Source organism: Tetrao urogallus, assembly GCF_951394365.1.
Source record: "Tetrao urogallus genome assembly, chromosome: 1".
Taxonomy (NCBI): Eukaryota; Metazoa; Chordata; class Aves; order Galliformes; family Phasianidae; genus Tetrao; species Tetrao urogallus.
In genome coordinates this window covers 21,158,357-21,177,071 of record NC_136813.1, presented here as the reverse complement: position 1 = coordinate 21,177,071, position 18,715 = coordinate 21,158,357, and the positions used below count along the sequence as shown (strand labels likewise).

General features: G+C 47.3%; 1 protein-coding gene across 1 annotated transcript; it reads right to left on the bottom strand.

Annotated features, from left to right (window-relative positions):
• Nucleotides 1-10,709: 10,709 nt before the first annotated feature.
• On the bottom strand, nucleotides 10,710-18,062 carry ALOX5AP (arachidonate 5-lipoxygenase activating protein; the record flags this gene model as incomplete). Its single annotated transcript, XM_079549453.1, has 5 exons — nucleotides 17,927-18,062; nucleotides 13,429-13,528; nucleotides 12,275-12,345; nucleotides 11,625-11,706; nucleotides 10,710-10,872 (listed from the first exon to the last, which is right to left on the bottom strand). The coding sequence occupies exons 1-5, from the start codon at nucleotides 17,994-17,996 to the stop codon at nucleotides 10,710-10,712; spliced, it is 486 nt and encodes a 161-aa protein (XP_079405579.1). The 5' UTR covers nucleotides 17,997-18,062.
• Between the last annotated feature and the right edge of the window lie 653 nt (nucleotides 18,063-18,715).

Genomic DNA, 18,715 nt, shown 5'->3' with positions numbered 1-18,715 from the left:
TGTGATGCTTTAACACAACACTTTTCAGCACACATCTCCAAATCCATATTTCTCTGTTTTTAAATATACCTTTTCCCCCACAAGAGATGATCTGAGTTCTGCAGAATGATGCCCCTGGAGACCTCTCTGTGGCCTCCAAGAACCTTACCAGCCACTTGCCTGGGCTCTTGGCAGCCACCTTTGGGTACCAAAGTTCTGGCTGTGGGTCTACAAATATTTCCCTTTCTGCAGGCCATCTCCATCAGTTTGTGGTGCTAAATCTTCCTGCATGTGTCATCTGTCAGTGTTGCCACTGTCAGTGTTGCCACTACTCAAACTTGTACAAGTTTTGGAGCAGCCTAACAGCTTGTTCCACAGGTCTCTTTAAAGGCAGTGTTTCTTCCTCCCTGCCCTGTAAGCCTAAACAAGCTCAGCTTTCCTGTTTACTACCTGAAGCTCTGCCCTATTTTCTGTCTGAGAGTCACAGCTACAAATTAACTAAATTCTATAGACTGAGAAATCCCCAGAGTAGTCTCTTCCTTCAGCTTCCTCCACAGGTTGTTTAAGCAAATATACATGCACCAAACGTGAGAGTGAAAGGCTTCCACGGTAAGTAAAATTGAACCTTCCATCACCTGTGTCCAAAATGATTTAGGTATTAAGTGTTAAACATTAAACAACCTCAGCATTAAACATCGGAGATGTACATTAATGCACTCTTGTCCACTCCATGTTCATGTTCCTTCACCCTGTGCTCTGCCAAATTCCATTTTTGGAGCACAGTTACATGCAGCCTGCCTGGTTGCTTACCCCCATTGAAATGTCTTACAAGGTTTAGAAATAGCTGCTGAGCATACTGAAAAGGTGTGGAAAGTACCTTGGGATGTTTCTGGGCCCTCTCACTGGAAATGCACATGGGCAGAAGCACTAAAATTTGCAATTAAAAACATGTCTTAGGTAGGGTTTCTGAAGTTTGGATTTGGTCAAGAGACTGGGGCACTGAGGTTTCCAGATTTCTTTCCATGTGGGTTGTATGGAAAATGATTTCCCCAAACCTTTCCACACGGCTCCCATTGACACAGGTTGAAGAATTCACACCCATATGTAACTTGACAGTCATTGCTCCTCACAGTACCCCAATCCCACTGCAGCTAAAGGTCAAATTCCTTCTTCAATACAGCCGTGTTGCCTGGTTATTGCAGAAGTCCTTCCACTGTGGCTGCAGCACATTTTGCAAGTTCAGGAAATGCTTTTCAGTTTTGGTGGGATCTTTACAGAATGGGTGGGAACCAGGTGGAGAAGATCCAGTTATCCCCAGCAGTCTACAACAGATGAATTCTTGTTCTACTCAGTAGGAAATACTGAAGAAAGACTCACGTGCTGGAAGCCTGCCTGCGGCTTTCACCAAAGATTTAAAGGAAAATTAGTTGGCTAGATTAAACACTGGCTTACTCATTCTTGTAAATCACAGCTCGTCATACTTAATTCTTATTTTACTTTTTGTGCAATAATTGTAGGTTGGGGATGTGTTCTTATAATAAGCTAAGTAGATGAGCTCTTACAAGATTTACTGCAAAATTGTTGATGAATGTAGACTAGAGACATACACAACAGGCATGACGACAGCGATATGTAAAAGAGGAGATATTGGACTCTGACCATTCTCGACTGCCCCACTGCTTCATTTCTGGGCCATGCCTTCATTCAGTTTTGCACTTGGTCCAGTTTGTATTGGGATTTGTAGGTGGAGCATCCCCATGTGCTTCATTTAGCTTATGTTGTGGACCTGCTTCCCAGAAGAGTGTCTGATCTCCTTTTTCCTCCTGTCCTCTTTCCTTCACAACTTTCTTGTTTAAACAAATTGCATGGGTTCACTACCCTGCTGTGTGAAGAGGCCCTTTTATCTACCTTAACCCAACCTGCTATTACTTCCATCACTCTCCCTCCACCTAGCTCTAATATGTGGGATATGATGAATAACAGTTCTGCATTCACCTCATCCACTGCCTTTATGATTTTGCAAATGTTGGTCGTAATCTCCTCTTCACTTCTCATCTTCAAAGCATTTTTAGCTTTTCCTTACCTTAAAATGTTTTATCATTTTAGTTGTCCCTTTCTGCCCTTTCTCCAACTCCATCGCACCCTGAAGAAAGCGTGGCTTAGCAATGAATTCCATGTAGATTATACAGTGAAATTCCCTAATTTCAGATCCAGTAGCCCTGTGAGAGGTGTGCACCAGTGTCTCAGCCCCACAGTTTGCCTCATCAAGAAGTTTGTCTGCTCTCACCATGCTGCTCCAACAATGTCTGCCTGCACGGACCCCAGGCAGAAAGATCTAACTAACCACGTGAAAAATACGATAAAAAAAGGTCAGTATTATCCTTATAATTTCCATTTACATACAGAGGGAAATTGACCCACAAGGGCAATTAATGATGAAAAGGGTATTTCGGCTTTTTTATTGGCGTAGCATGAACCTGCCATTTCAAGAGGAAAAACGAGTGCAAGGGACGTGACTGTGGTGTCTGGGTGCTCTCTGAGCAATGCTATGCCAGGATTGGGTTGAGGAAGTGAGGAAAAAAAAAAAGAAAAAAAGAAAAGAAAAAACAAAAAAGGAGGTTGGAACAGGAGGTTCTTCTGCTAAAGGCAGTAGTTTTCTGGGGCTTTTCACAAGGTAATAGCAAAAAATAAAATGCAACACGTCAAGGAAATAAAAACACCCCTTGAAGCTGTGAGAGCACTTGGTGGTTACTGAAGGTTTTTCTGAGAAATGCAATGACTAACATATTTTCTCAAACAATCCTATCCCCTGTTTAGCAGCTGGCCACCTACTGCTACCCTGCTGTGGCTGTTGGGGAGCAGACGGCTCATCAATGCTGTCTGGCAAAAGAGAAAGGCGAAGATACCTCCAGAAAAACATAGCATTGAATGGGAGTTTTGAAAAGTCCTTGGGGATCTCTTCAGCCCTTCCACTTTTGGTGGTGTTCATGCAGAATTGCTGCTTGTGGGTTTGTTACATTCCCAGGGCTCCTGTTGCAAGGCCTGGACCAGTGGGGAAAAGAAGAATGTGGTTCTGAGAGAATAAATTCCTACAGATTGCTGTTGTTTGCAGTTCATGTTAATACCGCAGCTCCCCTGAGCTTCCCATACCCTCCCTCTAATAAATCTCCTTTCATCTGATGCAAGATGATGTGCTCATTTCTTCCCTGCGCTGAGAATCCCTGTTCTTTCATAAATCTAACCTGATATGTACTCACCCGTCCTTGACTTTAAGTGGTTGGGCAGCTGCTTTTGTGCATACAAAGGGTGGATGCATTAAGCATGCTCAAGGCATACCTGATAGGAGTAGATCCCATGAGAGCTCACTGCTGCAATACCTTTCTCTGCCTTTTTTAATCTTCCTCTCCTTACAGGAACCTCCTGAGGATATTTCAAGACATTATCCAACAGTTCCTCTGCACAGTTCCAGGCTGTTGCCAGGAGCCACTGCTGTTCCCTCATAGTGCTTCTTCAGTGGGACAGTGTGGCTGCCACGTCTCAGCTGCCTCTGCCACACCTCCATCAAAGCTCAGCATCCACGTGGAGATCAGGTTTAATGCAGGGTGGCCCCACCTTTTCATAGTGGGTTTCTGCTTTGTGCTCGCCCTCTGTAACAGTTTTGGTGTGCTTCTGTATGTGAACCAACCTCAGTATATATCACTACAGACACTGATGTACACCTGTACACACACAGCAGATGTATTCCTGATGGGAGACAGTCCTGATAATTACATGAATAAAATATTATGGATAATGGAAATAAAATCAATGCACCCAGGCAGGAAGTAAGCAAGTCACCAATATGAAATGCATGTTATACTGCTGACAGGTGTTTTAATATAGCTTGTGAATAAGGGATTTATTTATAAGGAAAAAAGCTCAGACAAAGCCTCGGAGTATAATTATTTATCCAGCTTTGTAATTATTAGTTATAAATCTCCAAAATGGCTGAGAAAGTGGGGAGATGCCAAGTCTGGCTGTGTGAAATGCTATTGCTGGAAGCGGTGTTATTCCTGACAATATATTATGACCAAAGACACAAGAGAATTTCCATTTTCTGGGAGCACTGCCTTTTTGCAGCAAGAAATGTGCTTTCAGTGACGGCTTTAATATCAAGTTACAGGCTCTGGCCACACAGGGGAGGAGGAATAGAGGTAGCTGAACTTTTCCGGATTAAATGTCTATTATATGGTTGCCAGGGACAACAGGGGACGGGGTTTAATGACCCAGGTGGTCCCTTCATATTCTGCACTCACATCCTCCACTATCAAAATGGTTCCTCGGGGATCTGCCTGATCAAATACCAACAGCACTAAATCCTGAGACCTGTTGGAAAAGCGTTGGCCTAAGTGATATAAGATGTGCTGAGGCAGAAAAGGAGTGTGCAAGGCAGCCAGTCACAGCTTATCCTGCCTCAGCCCCAAGGCTGGTGTATTTGAGGCAGCCACTGTACCTGGTGAAGCAGTAACACCCATAATGTAACCAGTAGGGTCTCCTGGTATAGTGATCAATTCCCATTTCAGTTTTAACTGCACTGAAGGTGAATACCAAGAATGAGTGGCGTACCCTTGCATGGGTTTTTACAGGTCTGTTCCATAACTCTACTAACTTACAGTAGGAGTATGTTAAATGTACCTCCCACAAATGTCTACTGGTATTTCTAATGACAGCCCAAGAACTGGACCACCAATGAACTTTAGAGCCCTTGTTAGTATAAAAAAATAATAATAATGGTATAGGAATCAAGCATAGGAAAAAGCCAGTTAACATTTGCCATCTGGGTTAGAAAGTCCCAGACAGCGATGATAAGGAACATTGCCATGACGGGAACATAATTTAGACAGAATCTTGAGCACCTGACACTTGCCAAAGGATGCTGAGCAGTGGAGATGGGACCTCCGGATGGGGATGTTCATGAGCACCTGTGTGGGATCCACTTTCTGTAGCGTGGAGGATGCAGCAATGAGAGGACAATGCTGGGATATGGTGATCTCTATTTACAGCCTGAATTTTGAGGTGTATGTATGGTGGCTTATGGAGGGAGCAAGCAAGCCCAGCCCAGCTACAGTCTAGAGGGACTACAGACTAATATTTCATGCATTTTCAGTGTGAAATTTCCCATGCAGTACTGATAAGACTTATTTGTAGTCACTTCTGAATCATTTGACAAAAGAACAGATTTGCACAGAATTATTCCACCAGTTTCAACTCCCAACAATGTAACTATGCAGACACCATCCAAGTGTACTGCCTGCCTCAGTACAGGTTAGTGGCTGACCTGCTGAAAAGGATCTCTGAAGAGAAGGATGGATGTTCTAATGGACAGCAGGTTAGCCATGAGCCAGCAGTGTGCCCCTGTAGCCAAGAAGGCCAATGGTATCCTGGAGTGTGTTAAAAATAGCATGGTCAGCAAATCGAGGGAGGTCTCCTCTGCCCTGGTGAGGCCACATCTAGAGTACTGTGTCCAGTTTTGGGCTTCCCAGTTCAAGCAAGATGGGGAACTCCTAGAGAGAATCCACTTGAGGGCCACAAAGATGATGAAGGGAGCATGTCCCTTATGCATGACTGGAGCATGCCCCTTATGAGGAAAAGCTGAGAGATCTGGGGAAGAGAAAGCTGAGAGGGGATCTTATCAATGCTTATAAATATCTAAATGGCAGGAGACAAGTGGATAGGGCCAGGCTCCTTTTGGTGGTGTCCAGTGACAGGACAATGGGTACAAACTGGAACAGAGGAAGTTCCATCTGAACATGAGAAGGTACTTTTTTAAGGTGTCAGAAGGTGTCAGAGCACTGGAACAGGCTGCCCAGAGAGGTGGTGGAGTCTCCTTCTCTGGAGATGTTCAAATCTCACCTGGATGCTTTTCTGCTCCACCTACAGTAGAAACCTCCTTTAGGGTGTTGGACTGAGTGATCTCCAGAGGTCCCTTCCAGTCCCTGAAACTCTGTGATTCTGTGTAGTCTGAGCTACAAGAAGCCCAACACAACCCCCAAACACAGGAGAAGATACACTGCAATTCATTGTGCAACAGCGCTGGCCCCTCTCAGACTCTCCTTGAGTTGCTGCAACCCACAGAAATAGGCAGTCTTCGGCCATTTGAGGGAGGGTCCAAACCTGGTCCCCCAGTCCAAGGGAGACATGGAGTTAGTGGAGAGGGCCACCAAGATGCTGAAGGGCATGAAGCATCTATTCTGTGAGAAGCCGAGAAAACTGGGACTGCTCAGCATGGAGGAGGCTCAGGAGGATCTCAGTACAAATATATACCCTATGGAAGGGGGCAGAGAGGTCAGAATCAGGCTCTGCTCAGTGGTATCCAGTAGCAGGCCTCACAGCCTCCTTTGGCATACCCCAGATGCATCGCATAGTGGCAGTGGGTAAAGACTGCCCACAGCTGTGTGGGTGAGCATCTTCATGTCCTGCCTTGTGCCCAGTGCCTGGTAAATGCCAGGAATGCAGCTCCGGCAAGTTCATGCTGTTTCCAATTAGGACACTGGCTGGCTGGCTGGCAGGTTGCTTGCTAGACCACACATGTCTCAGGGAAACCAGGAACTGCTGCCTGGGGTTTGGGAGGCAAGCGGCGGTCTGGCCTGCTGGAGGAGGCCACCGCAAGGCGTGATGTGAGCCCCCAAAACCCCAAAGGATGGGGCAGTCTATTGTAAAGAAGTTTTACGGGGAAATACTGGCACTGAGTACCCTAGGGTGCAATTGTGGTAAGGCCAGGAAAGGCCAGGTTCAGGAAAGTCCCATAGGGTGCACCTATGGGACAAGCACTTTGGTGGCACCCCGTGAGAAGAAGCGGTGAAGAGAAGGGTTTGGTGGCCATGTGTGAAATACTGATCTTACTTAGGGTGTTTCCCCACCACTGGGAGCCCTTTCTGCTAACAAGGCATCACTGTTTATCTACCTTCCTGCTTTTCAGTTCTCCCTTTCAATGAAACACTGTTTTCAAGGCAGTGTGACGTGGGGACGGGAAAAGCTCAGCTATTTGCCAGGGATCTGACGTTTCATTAGCAACCTCTGTAAACTGGAACTCAGACTTTGCCGTTGCCAGCTAAGCCCCATCAGAAGGGCTACATCCTGCTGCTATGGAAAAAAAAATCACAAAGTTGAGACCCTGCTTGGGAAATAAAAGTACTTTTCTGCAATACAGCAATCCAGGAGCCATTAAACTGTCAGTGGGTGGGGTAAGCAATGATTCACAGGGTTCTGGTGCCTGTAGCATGCCCAGACAGAGTTTCCTGCTGCTATTTTCCACTTGTTAGCCTTGTCGCTTGTATGCCTTGTGTAGGCTTGGTGCTGTTAGAGGTCTCATACAGCAGCAGGAAAAGGTTGGCAGAAACCAGGCACAAACTTATTTTCTGTGATGGATGGGATGCTATGTGAATCCTACGGACTGGGTGAGGTGCGAGAAGTGGGATGTGGGCTTGGTGACTTCTCAAGTGAGTTAGGGAAAGGAAACCTCACACATGCAGGAGTGTCTGAAGGCAAAAAAAAAAAAGAAGGATGGCATTTACAGTGGATGAGTATTCTTTAGGGCCCTTAACTCCCCAGACAGTGTGGCTTCTTGGTTGTACAACTATAGCTGTGAAAGACTGGGGAGCTGAGCCGGATTAAAAATAATCTAATAGGGTAAAATAAACGAAAAGGTGGTTTTCAGCCAGATCAGCTCCTATGTTTTTTCATCAAGCCGGTCCACCAGCAGGCATACTTACTGACAATTTACTAACAAATAACTTACAAGTTAATTATTTCTCCTCTAAAAGGAAAAAGCAGCTTCATGTGCAGGGAGTTTGCTCCCTGGTGTCCTGCATCTCACTATTGATTCTTGGGACAGAAACCTTCAAATTATCAGCGAAGCTCCCCAGGTTCCCCCAGTGAATGTCATAGCTTCCCTCTCACAGGTGTCAGAGTGCTACCTGCCACGCTCTGCAGGATCTGCAGCTTCTCCGTGGCACTGCTCATCCCATTCACTCTGGCTGAAATGACTCAACCCTCAGGAATTTGTTCAGAAATTTGGCACAGACGCAGACCAAATGGGTACTTTCTGGGAAGTTGAAAATTTGCTAGATGTTGGAAATTCTTCTGGGTGGCATGCGGAGATTTCTTCTCCTACCTGGATTTTATCTGCTTCTCTGCATTCAACACTGAACACTTTGTGACAGACAGGATGGATCATGCTTCAGGATCAGACTCTGATGTGGCAGAATAATAAAAAATATCATTCAGTAGTAGAAAGGCATCTGTTGAGAGCTGTGAGTGCTGTTACATCACTGTCAGGCTCCAAGAAGCAGCTCATCTGGCACCAGAAGCGACCTGCATGTCGAAAGGACCAAGTTTCCACTAGAGGGTTGTAGTGCTGTATGGAAGATGTGCTGCTGTGGCAAGAATAGTGTGTGCGTTCTGCAGCTTTGTCAGCAGCTGAAATGCATCCTGCCACAGCCCAGCTTCCAGCAACCTCTATCTCTCTGATGTACACAGCCTGCAAGCTGGGAGAGGGCTGGTGCCCAAGTGATCCGCATCCCTGCCTTCCTGAAAACCTAGCATTCATATGAATGAGCAGCTAACATATATTTATATATAGGTACAGTAAGAAAACACACTGTGCTTGTGTATATAGACACATACACAGTGCATTTATGTGTTTATCTGGGATACAGATGGTCAGGCAGTGTGGTTGTGGCACTCCATCACAAGATGCTGAGGAAATTTAGAAGAGCAGCATAGTTAGCAGGATGAGAAAGCAATAGATGTTTGCACAGAGCCCTGGCTTCTTCTCTGGTCCAGTACCAAGCACAGGTGCAGGCCCTGGCAGCTTGCAGGCTAGCCTTGAACAGCAGCCATAACAAGGCTCTGCCACCAACCTTGCCTCCACGTCCAGTGCAACTCAGCAGGTCCTTTCAGGTTCATGTGTATACATTCCTAGTATGTGTCTGCTTGTCTTTTACAGTATCATATGCATTTGTGCACAAGGATCTATTGCTTGCAGCTTTCACAGAATCACAGAATCACAGAATCACCCGGGTTGGAAGGGACCTCAAGGATCATGTAGTTCCAACCCTTTCTGATGTGCAAAGTGGTGGCAACTGCGCTGCCCAGATCAGGGTAGCTTTGCATACAGAAAACAAAAACTGGCGTTGTGTAACATAGTGAGGAAAGCCTAAATAACACTTGTGTTGCCTTTTCTTTTTCATAGAAAGAGTGGAAAGGCAAATGTAACCACAAGCCATGCCTGCAGCCTGGAAAACAGTGTGACATTCATGGAAAATTTACATAGTGATCAGTTCATGCACCACCTGTTTGTCTGTCTGTGACTATCGTCATTTCCACTTATAGGCAGATGGAAAATGGATTTTGCCTACATTTTCATTTCTTTTGTTATCAGAAAAGTTTTGAGGAAGTAAATAGGTGAAAATCTTGCAAAATATTCATTATTTAGTACAGCAGAAGATGGGCTGGACTCAGTTCCTTCTGAAGATGGCCAGGCCTGAGTGCTCTCACCTACATACAGGCGTATAGACCAGCCTTTGAGTTATCAGGGAAGCTTGAGAGTGCTGGGATGGATTACCTAACCCCAAAGAGCCATTCAATCATCCTTTGCCCTTCAGTGCAGGTGAAGAGAATCAAACTCTTTTGACTGCAATTCTGTACAGTCTCTGCTCACACAGCTGTGATTCTGTCCCTCCAAAAGGAATCATGGCATGCAGCTTTACCCATCCTGCATGTGGTAATCGAATAGGTTTAAGAGCTTAAGCGCTCTTATGGTAGCAATGCTTACAAAGGTTGTGCTGGGCTGTCTGCCCATCACAGCTTTCTTCTCTCATAAGGCTGCTCTTTGGCATGAACGTGCTGGGGCGTGTTGTTAGTGATGAAGGCTGCTAATTGAGCTTGCTAATAGGGAGAGAGCTGTTAAAAACATGTCCCTCAAAGCAGCTCCCACAGGTGGTGGAGCTGTACTACTCACCTTCATCACGTCAGTGGTGCACAAAGAAGATGGGAGCAAATGGATTTCATCCTTTCAGGCTGTTTTATTAAGCAAAGCAAAACAAAACCAATCTTGCTGTCAATTTACCAGATCCTCATTGATGTAAGGCCCCTTTCCACAGCTCTGGGAGGATAGCCAGGCTGAGGTATGGATGAGATCAGTGCTGGGAGCATTACACACATGAATATTGATCAAGGAAAACCAGACAGGGGCCAGCCTGCTGTCCTGCTCTCAATCACCAACAAATGCAAGGGAAAGGGTGAGAGAAGAGGCTGTCCTGTGCATTTGCATAGGCAGATGGGTGAAGGGTGATGATGAAAACCTGCATCAGGACGTGGTTGTGGCTGCACATCCTTCAGGGATGAAGCTCAGAGGCTCCTGGCTTTCATCATGAGCATTAAGGAACACAGTTACAATGAAAGCATAAAATGTCCCTTACAGTCATGCAACTGGCTTTCAAAATGCAGTTTAATGAAAAAACCCTGATGAATTAACTGGAAGTTGTTACTGTTCCTTGAGCATGCTGAGTGCTCACAATAAATCTTTTTCCTGAAGGAAAAAGCAAGGTTAAATCAAGCTACAAAGCCCACTGAGCATTAGATTTACAGCAATTTGAAAGGGTTATAGGTTTATTTCTTAAACAGCTGAATTATAGCTGCTTCTGGATATTGATATGTGAAGCAGGCTGACCCCTGGGCACTGTGAGGAGCTAGGGAATGAGAAGCAGTGGTGAGATGGCGCTGGTTATCGTCTTTATGTGAATTTCGAAGTCACTTCCAAAGAAGTAGATGAGATAGTAGTTCAGTATACCGGCCACAGACATGAGGAACAGGAACAAAATGATGCGCTTCCCAAACAAGTACCCAGGTGTGCTGGGGAGACAGGAAGAGAGGAAAGCTATTCGTTATCAGGTCCACCTTACCTAAGGAGCCCTCAGCCTCCAGGCTCTGGCTGAGAGCATTAGGTGCATTCCAGGGGTTGTCACAGAGGAGGGAATTCCTGCTCTTCTGCTTGGCCCGCTGCAAACTTGTAGATGTCATTGGAAATTTTCTGAACAGTTTGGGCCTGGATTCATCTCTTCACCTCAGTGCAGGACTTTTCTCACCAAAGTGACTGTTCAGAGGGACTTGAATGTCTTTATAGCCACCAGTGACTGTGGGATGGTTTTGTTCCACACATGCATAATTAGCTTTATTAAGATCAGAGGAGGACATTGTTCAAATACTAGCACACACACATGCGTGTGTTGACACAGGTAGGGAGGGATGGGAGCATCTCCTGTGAGGAGGGGCTGAGAGATCTGGGACTGTTCAGCCTGGAACAGAGGTGCCCAGTTTGAGGACCAGGGGTCATGGGCACAGTGGCATACAGGAGGTTCCCTATGAACACTAGGAGCACTTTTGTGTGGGTTATGGACCACTGACACAGGCTGCCCAGAATCTGTGGAGTCACCTCCTTGGAGATCCTCCAAAGCCACCTGGATGTTGCTGTGGGCACCCTGCTCTGGATGTCCCTGCTAGAGCAGGGGTCAGGCCAGGAGTTCTCCAGAGGTCCCATCCCACCCCAGCTGTTCTATGGTTCTGAAACATCCCAGGTTTTATGAAAAGGCTCTGCAAAGCCTTACCTCTGGGTCCTCTCCCCCAAGTAGCCCACAAAGTACTTCTGCCTCACAAACAAGTACATCAGGCCAGCAAAGGCGGCGGGTGCTGCACAAAGGGTAGAAGAACACATTACAAACGACAGCTTGGGTCCCTCACATGCATTGTCCCCATTCTCCTTTTTCCAAGGACTTTTTGAGTGTAATTGTTCCCTCAGTCATGCAAAACATGCACCTGGTCCCACTGAAACTCAGAAAGGAGTGTACCAGATTTCCCCACACCTCTTTGTCTAGTGATGAAACTCTTCCTTTCCAGAAAGAACAGCATATAAGCCCTAGGAAGGCAGCAGTTATGCTCCTGACCTATCTTTATCCAATTGTATTGCAAGAATCCATTGAGTGGAATGCATAAATGCTCAGTGTGTGTCATCAGCTCTAGGTGGGTGGCAGTACCACTTTCACATGCCTGCACTCCCTAGCCCCATAATCAGAATCATTTGAGCTGGGACAGGAACACCTAAAGCTAGATCAGGTTGCTCAGAGCCTGGTCCAGCCTGACCTTGAATGTCCCTTCAGTAGAATCTTGCCCATGACTCCTTTAGGGGAATCACCTGAAGTACTAACGTGTTCTCCATCTCTCAATTAAAGTCATGAAGGGGAGTGAAAACAAGTATTACCTTGGCTGCAGAGAAGCCCAGCGCACCAAAGCACGGCGAGAAACGTAGGGTACGTGTGCCCACAGTTTTGGCTAGGAAGGAATTTATGAGAGAGAAATCAGAATACAGGGAATATTGAAAGAAAATTGGTTTCTTTCATCCATGAACAACTGTGGAGTGGATTTGGGCTGTGCAGGCTCCACAGCAGCCTTGTGCAGGCACAGGGATGCTGCGTGGGCAGCAGCCAGGAAAGCGACTCTTCATGTGCCTGTGCCCCAACATGATTGCTGCCTCGCCCAGGATTTGCCTACCTGCCACCTCATGCAGAGAATGGGCTCTTTGTTCTGCCCGCTCAGGAAAGAAACCGCAAGCGAGCCCAGCAGCTGGGAAGTGCATTTGCTTCCTCTAGCATGTGTAACAGAGCTGCACGCTTTGTCGGCTTAGGAAATCCTTGTGCTTAAGTCATTTTAATCAAGCGATGAGCATTGAGAGCTGCGTGGAGCCAACAAAAGGAGAACTGCACAGCAAAAAGGAGTGTCTGGAAAGGTTAACCTGTCTCCTTGCACATGCATAGGAATCATTTCTGACTCCCTCCTTCAGCCTGGAATGCACTTCCAGAGGGAGATGTGCTCTTGCAGAGGTCACACACCTGTGAAGGGCAGCATTTTGCTGTTCTCTGCCTTTTTGAATGTATTGCCAGTACTTCACGGGTAATAAAAAATATTTTATGTTCTTTTCTCTTCTGGGTTGGAATTAATTTTCCCCTCTGCTCCCTCTGAAGGAATGCTGAAGACAAGATGCAGCAAATGCAGTGGGGAAGCAGAGGGCCAGAACTTGCTCAGAGCTCTGCCACTACTCTCAAGTCAGCGTTGCTTCCCCCTGGAGCTGCAGCATGTATGGGACAATGGCTGTGCCCACGTCGCACTTCCAGTTTTAGATGCGGTTCGGAGAGTTGGATCCCAGATAGGGGACATAGAGAACATCAGGTCTGCACGTCCTGCTCAGCAGCAAATGCACCAGAGAACTACAGGTCTAAACTCTGCCACAGCGCACACAGCAATGGAATTGCAGAGCAAAGCCTTGGAGCCCAACTTTGCACCCCTTAAGAGTTTGGATTAAGCTGTAAGGAACAGGGCGGTGAGCCCAGGCTTGCCCCACTGGCTCTTCCTACTCACTTGGCAGTGTAGACACGTTCAAAGGCAGAGGAGCCTGGCCGCTGGATTCCTTTGCCATTGCAGTGTTTACTCTCATGCTCCAATTTGCTAGCAAAAAAAGCTGTAAAAAAAACAAACAAAAACCAACACAAGCTGTTGGATCTGAAATGTAATCTGGAGATATCTCAGAAGTGCACGCATCCTTGTGTATGCCTGAGCAGCAGCAGAATGTGCAGATGTGTGGAGGCGCAGGGTCGCCAGCACGCTCACTCTGTCAACATGGCGTAACGCAACCGTCCATGCAAGGGCATGACATGGTGTCACCCTGACATCCCCATGCATCTGCATGTTGCTGTCAGTATCTCTCACCTGAGCATGGTTAAATCCCCCCCCCCCGCTGCACATGTACAACCCAGTGCTGTGTTATTTGTTCTCCAGGGGGAAAAACCTGCTGGTGAGAGCTGCCAGAACTCATCCTCACTCTCTGACAGAGTGGGGAGAAAAGAGAATTTCTGCTCTTTCAATGATATCGTTTTGCCAAAACAAGGACATCCAATAGGTTGTATTCATTTCCCAGAAAGGCTTGTTGCAAACATAGCACTGATGACTGACGCTGTGTATAGTTTGCTTCCTACTTTTAAGCAATGGTATCATGTCAGGATGTTAGCTGCTGCAAAAACACAGCACCGCAAGATAATGTATTGTTTGCTTGATAAACACTTCTTGTCTAATTACACTAAAACAGGGACCATCAATCGTGTGTCTAAATGCACCTGGCAGAGTTCTGACAGCCTACAAGCTACAAGCATTGTATCATCATGCACCCAATCTCAGTGCACCCAAATCACCCTATGGTTTGGAATATTAGTCTAAGATGTATAACAAAGAAAACACATCAGGACAGGAGAAAAAAAAAAAAAAAAAAAAAAAACCACATAAAACCCCCATGCATTATTGTAGCAATATGATAACTTGCTAAACTGGCGGGCTTCATCCCTGGAATGTGAAGGCCCATCTTTGGGCCACCATTCAGCAGCTCAGCGACCAAGAGCTCCCTGTGTTCTCACCCATGTGCTTTGGGTTGTTAATGGAGGACCAGGTTTGCCAGCATGATGTTTTTGTCCAGTGTAAAGCTCCTGTGATGGTAAACCACTTCCTGTTGACCTTGGACTGGATGAGCTTACTGGGACATGTAGCACATCCTTTCCTTTTAGCGTGAGATCCCTAAAAGATGGCACAGCCTTTGGAGAAAGACAATGGTAAGCTTTAAACATCTCTCTCTTGGGCAAAAATTTCTTCTCAGAAAGAGTGGTGAGGCACTGGGACAGGCTGCCCAGGAGGTGGTGGAGGTGTTCAAGGAGGTCCCTGCAGGTGTTCAAGAACCGTGTGGATGTGGCAGCGAGGAGCATGGTGGGGATGGGCTGAGAGTTGGACTAGATGATCTTAGGGGTCTTCTCCACCCTTGATGATTCTATGATTCTCTCTGCTATTGTAGGTTCTGCCACTTCCCAGGTGCAGGTGAGCTGCAGCAGAGAGTTCCATGATGCCATTGGGTTAAACCCAGCTGTGTCCAACATGGTGCTGGCCACTGAGCACAGGAACTTGGAGGAGCAGATGGTGATACTCCTGGCATGTAGCCTCCAGGGTCATGGTTGGGTAGGCCCCAGGGATTTCTGGATCTCCTGGGCAGGGACCTGGCCATGGAAATCCAGGCACGAGCCATGGAAGCACTCATCATCTCTGACGTGACCCTTGGTCAAAGGGCTGGGCATTAAGGCAAAAACAAAGATGGATTTATCATGAACACCTGCATCATAAACGAGAGCAGGCTTTGTTTCATCTTGTTTTGGGGACACTGAGAAGCATTGGGGAGATAGCTGTTTTACTTACTTTACAATGAGCTACAAAGAGAAACAGGAAAAGCACCTGCAGATGTCAAGCTATCAGCATGAGAAGAGCCATCTCAGAGGGCATCCTAGGAGGTACAACCCCTTGAGCTGAAGCTCTGCAAAAGAGCAGAGCAGAGCTGGCAGGTCCCATCCAGTGGTGGCCCCTGGCATAGGTTTGGGCAGGCAGCACAGCAGTGTTGAGCTCCTGTTAGGATGATGCTGGGGAAAGGAAAGACTACTGTGTTAAGTAGCTTGCAACACTGTGGTTATATTTCTCACTCTTTTCCTCCAAACCTTGAATCAAGGATGTGGTTTCACAACCTGGTGCAGATGGGTGAACTGAGCAGGGAGGTGCAAAGGAGGGGAGGGGGCCAAGAGTTTAAGTGCACTCAGCTGCACCTGGGGTCAATGCCCCACGGCTCCAGGGTTTCTTCAGTTGCTATGACCTTGATCCATTGCGGTCTGGCACTTGGGAGTATGCAGCAAGGGCCTTGGGGAGATGGTCCAGATGAAGATAATGCACTTTTATTTCAGGTCTATTTTCAGTGGGCCATTCCCATGAACTGGCTCCATGTGTGGCCGTGGGGTTGTTTCTTGAGTCACACAAACTGAACAGCATGCTGATGCTACAGCTGAGTGTGTGCTGGCAGTCATGTAGGGTTGCCCCTTCCATCTGCTTCACGTCACTTCCTCTGTCCTGATCTGCTCAGTTTGCCCTGAAGGCTGCTTGGTTGCAACACTGCAGTGATGCAAGAATAACACCAAAGCTCTGTATGTGACTCAGCAGTGCCTGGTTGCTCAGTCACTCTGCAGGATGTGGAGATTCCCAGTGCAAGTGAGGTGATATCAAATGGACAGGCAGCAATGCAGCCTGCACGCAGCTTTGGAACAGCAGCATTCACCAGAACTGCTTTATAATCCTGCATCAGGTGCAGACAAACATACAAACCCAAATTTACATCATTGCTGGCTCCAAGTACTTAAAGACAGTCAGCAGATGTCTCAATGAGCTATAGCAGGAGTTTAGTACAACTGTTATCTTTGACAAGCATTTCTACTGCCCTAATTACTGTATACGTGACATACAATATGCATAACATATAGTATGTGTGTTGTGGAGATCTTTCCAGATAGAAAGCTTGGGAGAAGGAAATCAAGTGCTACAAGCTTTGAAATCATAGCTCAGGGCTGTGTGCCACCCTTATTCATCACACAGAGACCTCTGCAATATGGCTGTCCCACAGCATTGGGGTCAGTGATTTCACGGAGGGATTTCCATGAAAGCAAAGTGCATGTCAGGCTGGAAGGCAAGTGCTTGAGTTTCAGAGTGTATTGGGTTTACACGGCTAGGTTTGGTAGCAGGGGGGCTGCAAGATGAGGCCCTGGGATGAAGCTGCAACCTGTGGAGAACAGCCAGCAGTAGAGCAGGTCCTGAAAGGTGGGCCCCGTGGTATGAAGCCATGTTGGAGCTGTGGTTGGAGGGCTGCAGCCTGTGGGAAGCCCACGTGGAATTAGATTGGGAAGGATGGCATCTGTAGGAGGCATCCCATATGGAATGGGAGCAGAGAGTGACCACGAAAGGGCGGCAGATACAGGCATTATGGACTGACCACAGCCTCATTCCCTGTGCTACTCAGGGTAGAAGTTAGAGGAGGGTAGAAGGAGGAAGATGTTTGTGCTCTGATCCCAGCACTCCTTATGCTGCTTCACTATCTGCTGTGCATTTACCACTAGCGAGGACTGTGCTGAAGAGCGCAGCAGTTAAAGTCTACCTCAGGATTTCACCCATCTGCACACTTTGCTGCTCTGTGGCTGAGCCCCCACCACTTCCCCTCCCTGCAGCACAGCCCATTTCCAGGCATGAACCATGAGGTCTGCACTCACTGGGATTTCAAGCATTTCTCTCAGTCACTCACCAAGCTTCTTGAGCCTGGGTAACCGCAGTGCATCTGGGGCAAAACCCGCTCCTTTGTCTGGATGATGAGCAGCATTTTCTACTAGGATGGTTAAGTATGGTTGAAGAAGGTTGGTTGATCAAGTTAAAAACAGATTTGCGTAGAAGAGAAGCTTGCAGTTTTATTTTAAAAGCTCCAAGGAACAGTACTGAGGGTAGGGGTCTGAATGAGAGCAAGAAATGAAACTTCCCCACTGCAGAAAATGCTCAGCATTCTTGGGGCTGCAGATAATGCAGTCTAGTCACGCTAGAGGATCTGGACAGCTAGGTGACCCCACATCACCCAAACACACTTCTAGGTGGTCAGTGCCATTTTGCTGCCTTCACCTGGCTCTGTGCAGAGCTCCAGCCCCTTGCTGCTGCTCTGCAGCCCACAGAGATTCAGCCAAAGAGCAGCACTGGGGCTTCAGCCACGGTCCCTGTTATTGGATCTAAGTGCACATTGTCCTCAGCAGCTCCAACACATCACCCCTTTCATTAGCTGACATACATATGACTGACTCACAGCAGGGCTGACAAGCCATAGAAACAACAGCATGTTAGGCAGTGTGCTGAGAGCATTGCTGAAGCCAAATGCCTGCCCGGGATGCCTGCACACGCACATACTCACAGCAAGAGGTTATCTAATGAACACCGGATTGTTCTCCCCTCCCATGTACACGGATTTCTGCCTCACCATTCTGGATGACGCTGATCAAGGTGACAATGGCAAGCAGGACGACGCTCCCCAGGGTCTCCTGATCCATTTTGTGAGCAGGCAGTGGGCAGAAGTGCAGCCGTGGCAGCAGCTCAGCCCTGTGAGTGCAGAAGGAGGAAGTGAGGGTCTGAGTTATCTCAGATCGTGAAATACTTCCTACAACCCTGTGGGAGCAGAGCAGCACCCCATCCTTGGGTGTCTGCCAGCACAGCGCAGCTGCAGCATACAGCGTCCCTCATTGCATCCTCTTAATTACAGGTGAAGCCTGGAGAAATGTGAGACAACACTTCCCTCTGGAAGATGGTGGCAGCTGCCAACCCTCAGGTTTACAAGCTCAACCCTTCAAGTTGCAGTTTCCCTAATCTGAGCCCAATACGGATGAAAAGAGTTATTGTGGCGTCTCCTGCCCCAGCTTTGATCCTAGGGAAGAGGTGACAGGGGAACACGAGATGCAGGAGGCTCATGGTGTCTTCTGAAAGACAGCGAGGCTCAGGCTGCCCAGAGAAGCTGTGGGTGCCCCATCCCTGAAGATGCTCAAGGCCAGGCTGCATGGGCCCTGGGCAGCCTGAGCTGGTAGGAGCTGTCCCTGCCCACAGTGCAAGGTTGGAATAGGACGGGCTTTAAGGTCCCTTCCAACCATTCTATGATCTATGGAACTACGATTCTATCAGACAGCTGGAAAACATCCTCATCAAAGTGCACATGTCCTTCCAGGAAAAAACCCATCTGCTCCTTTTTGAGATGGGAAATTCACCTACAGCTGTGGCT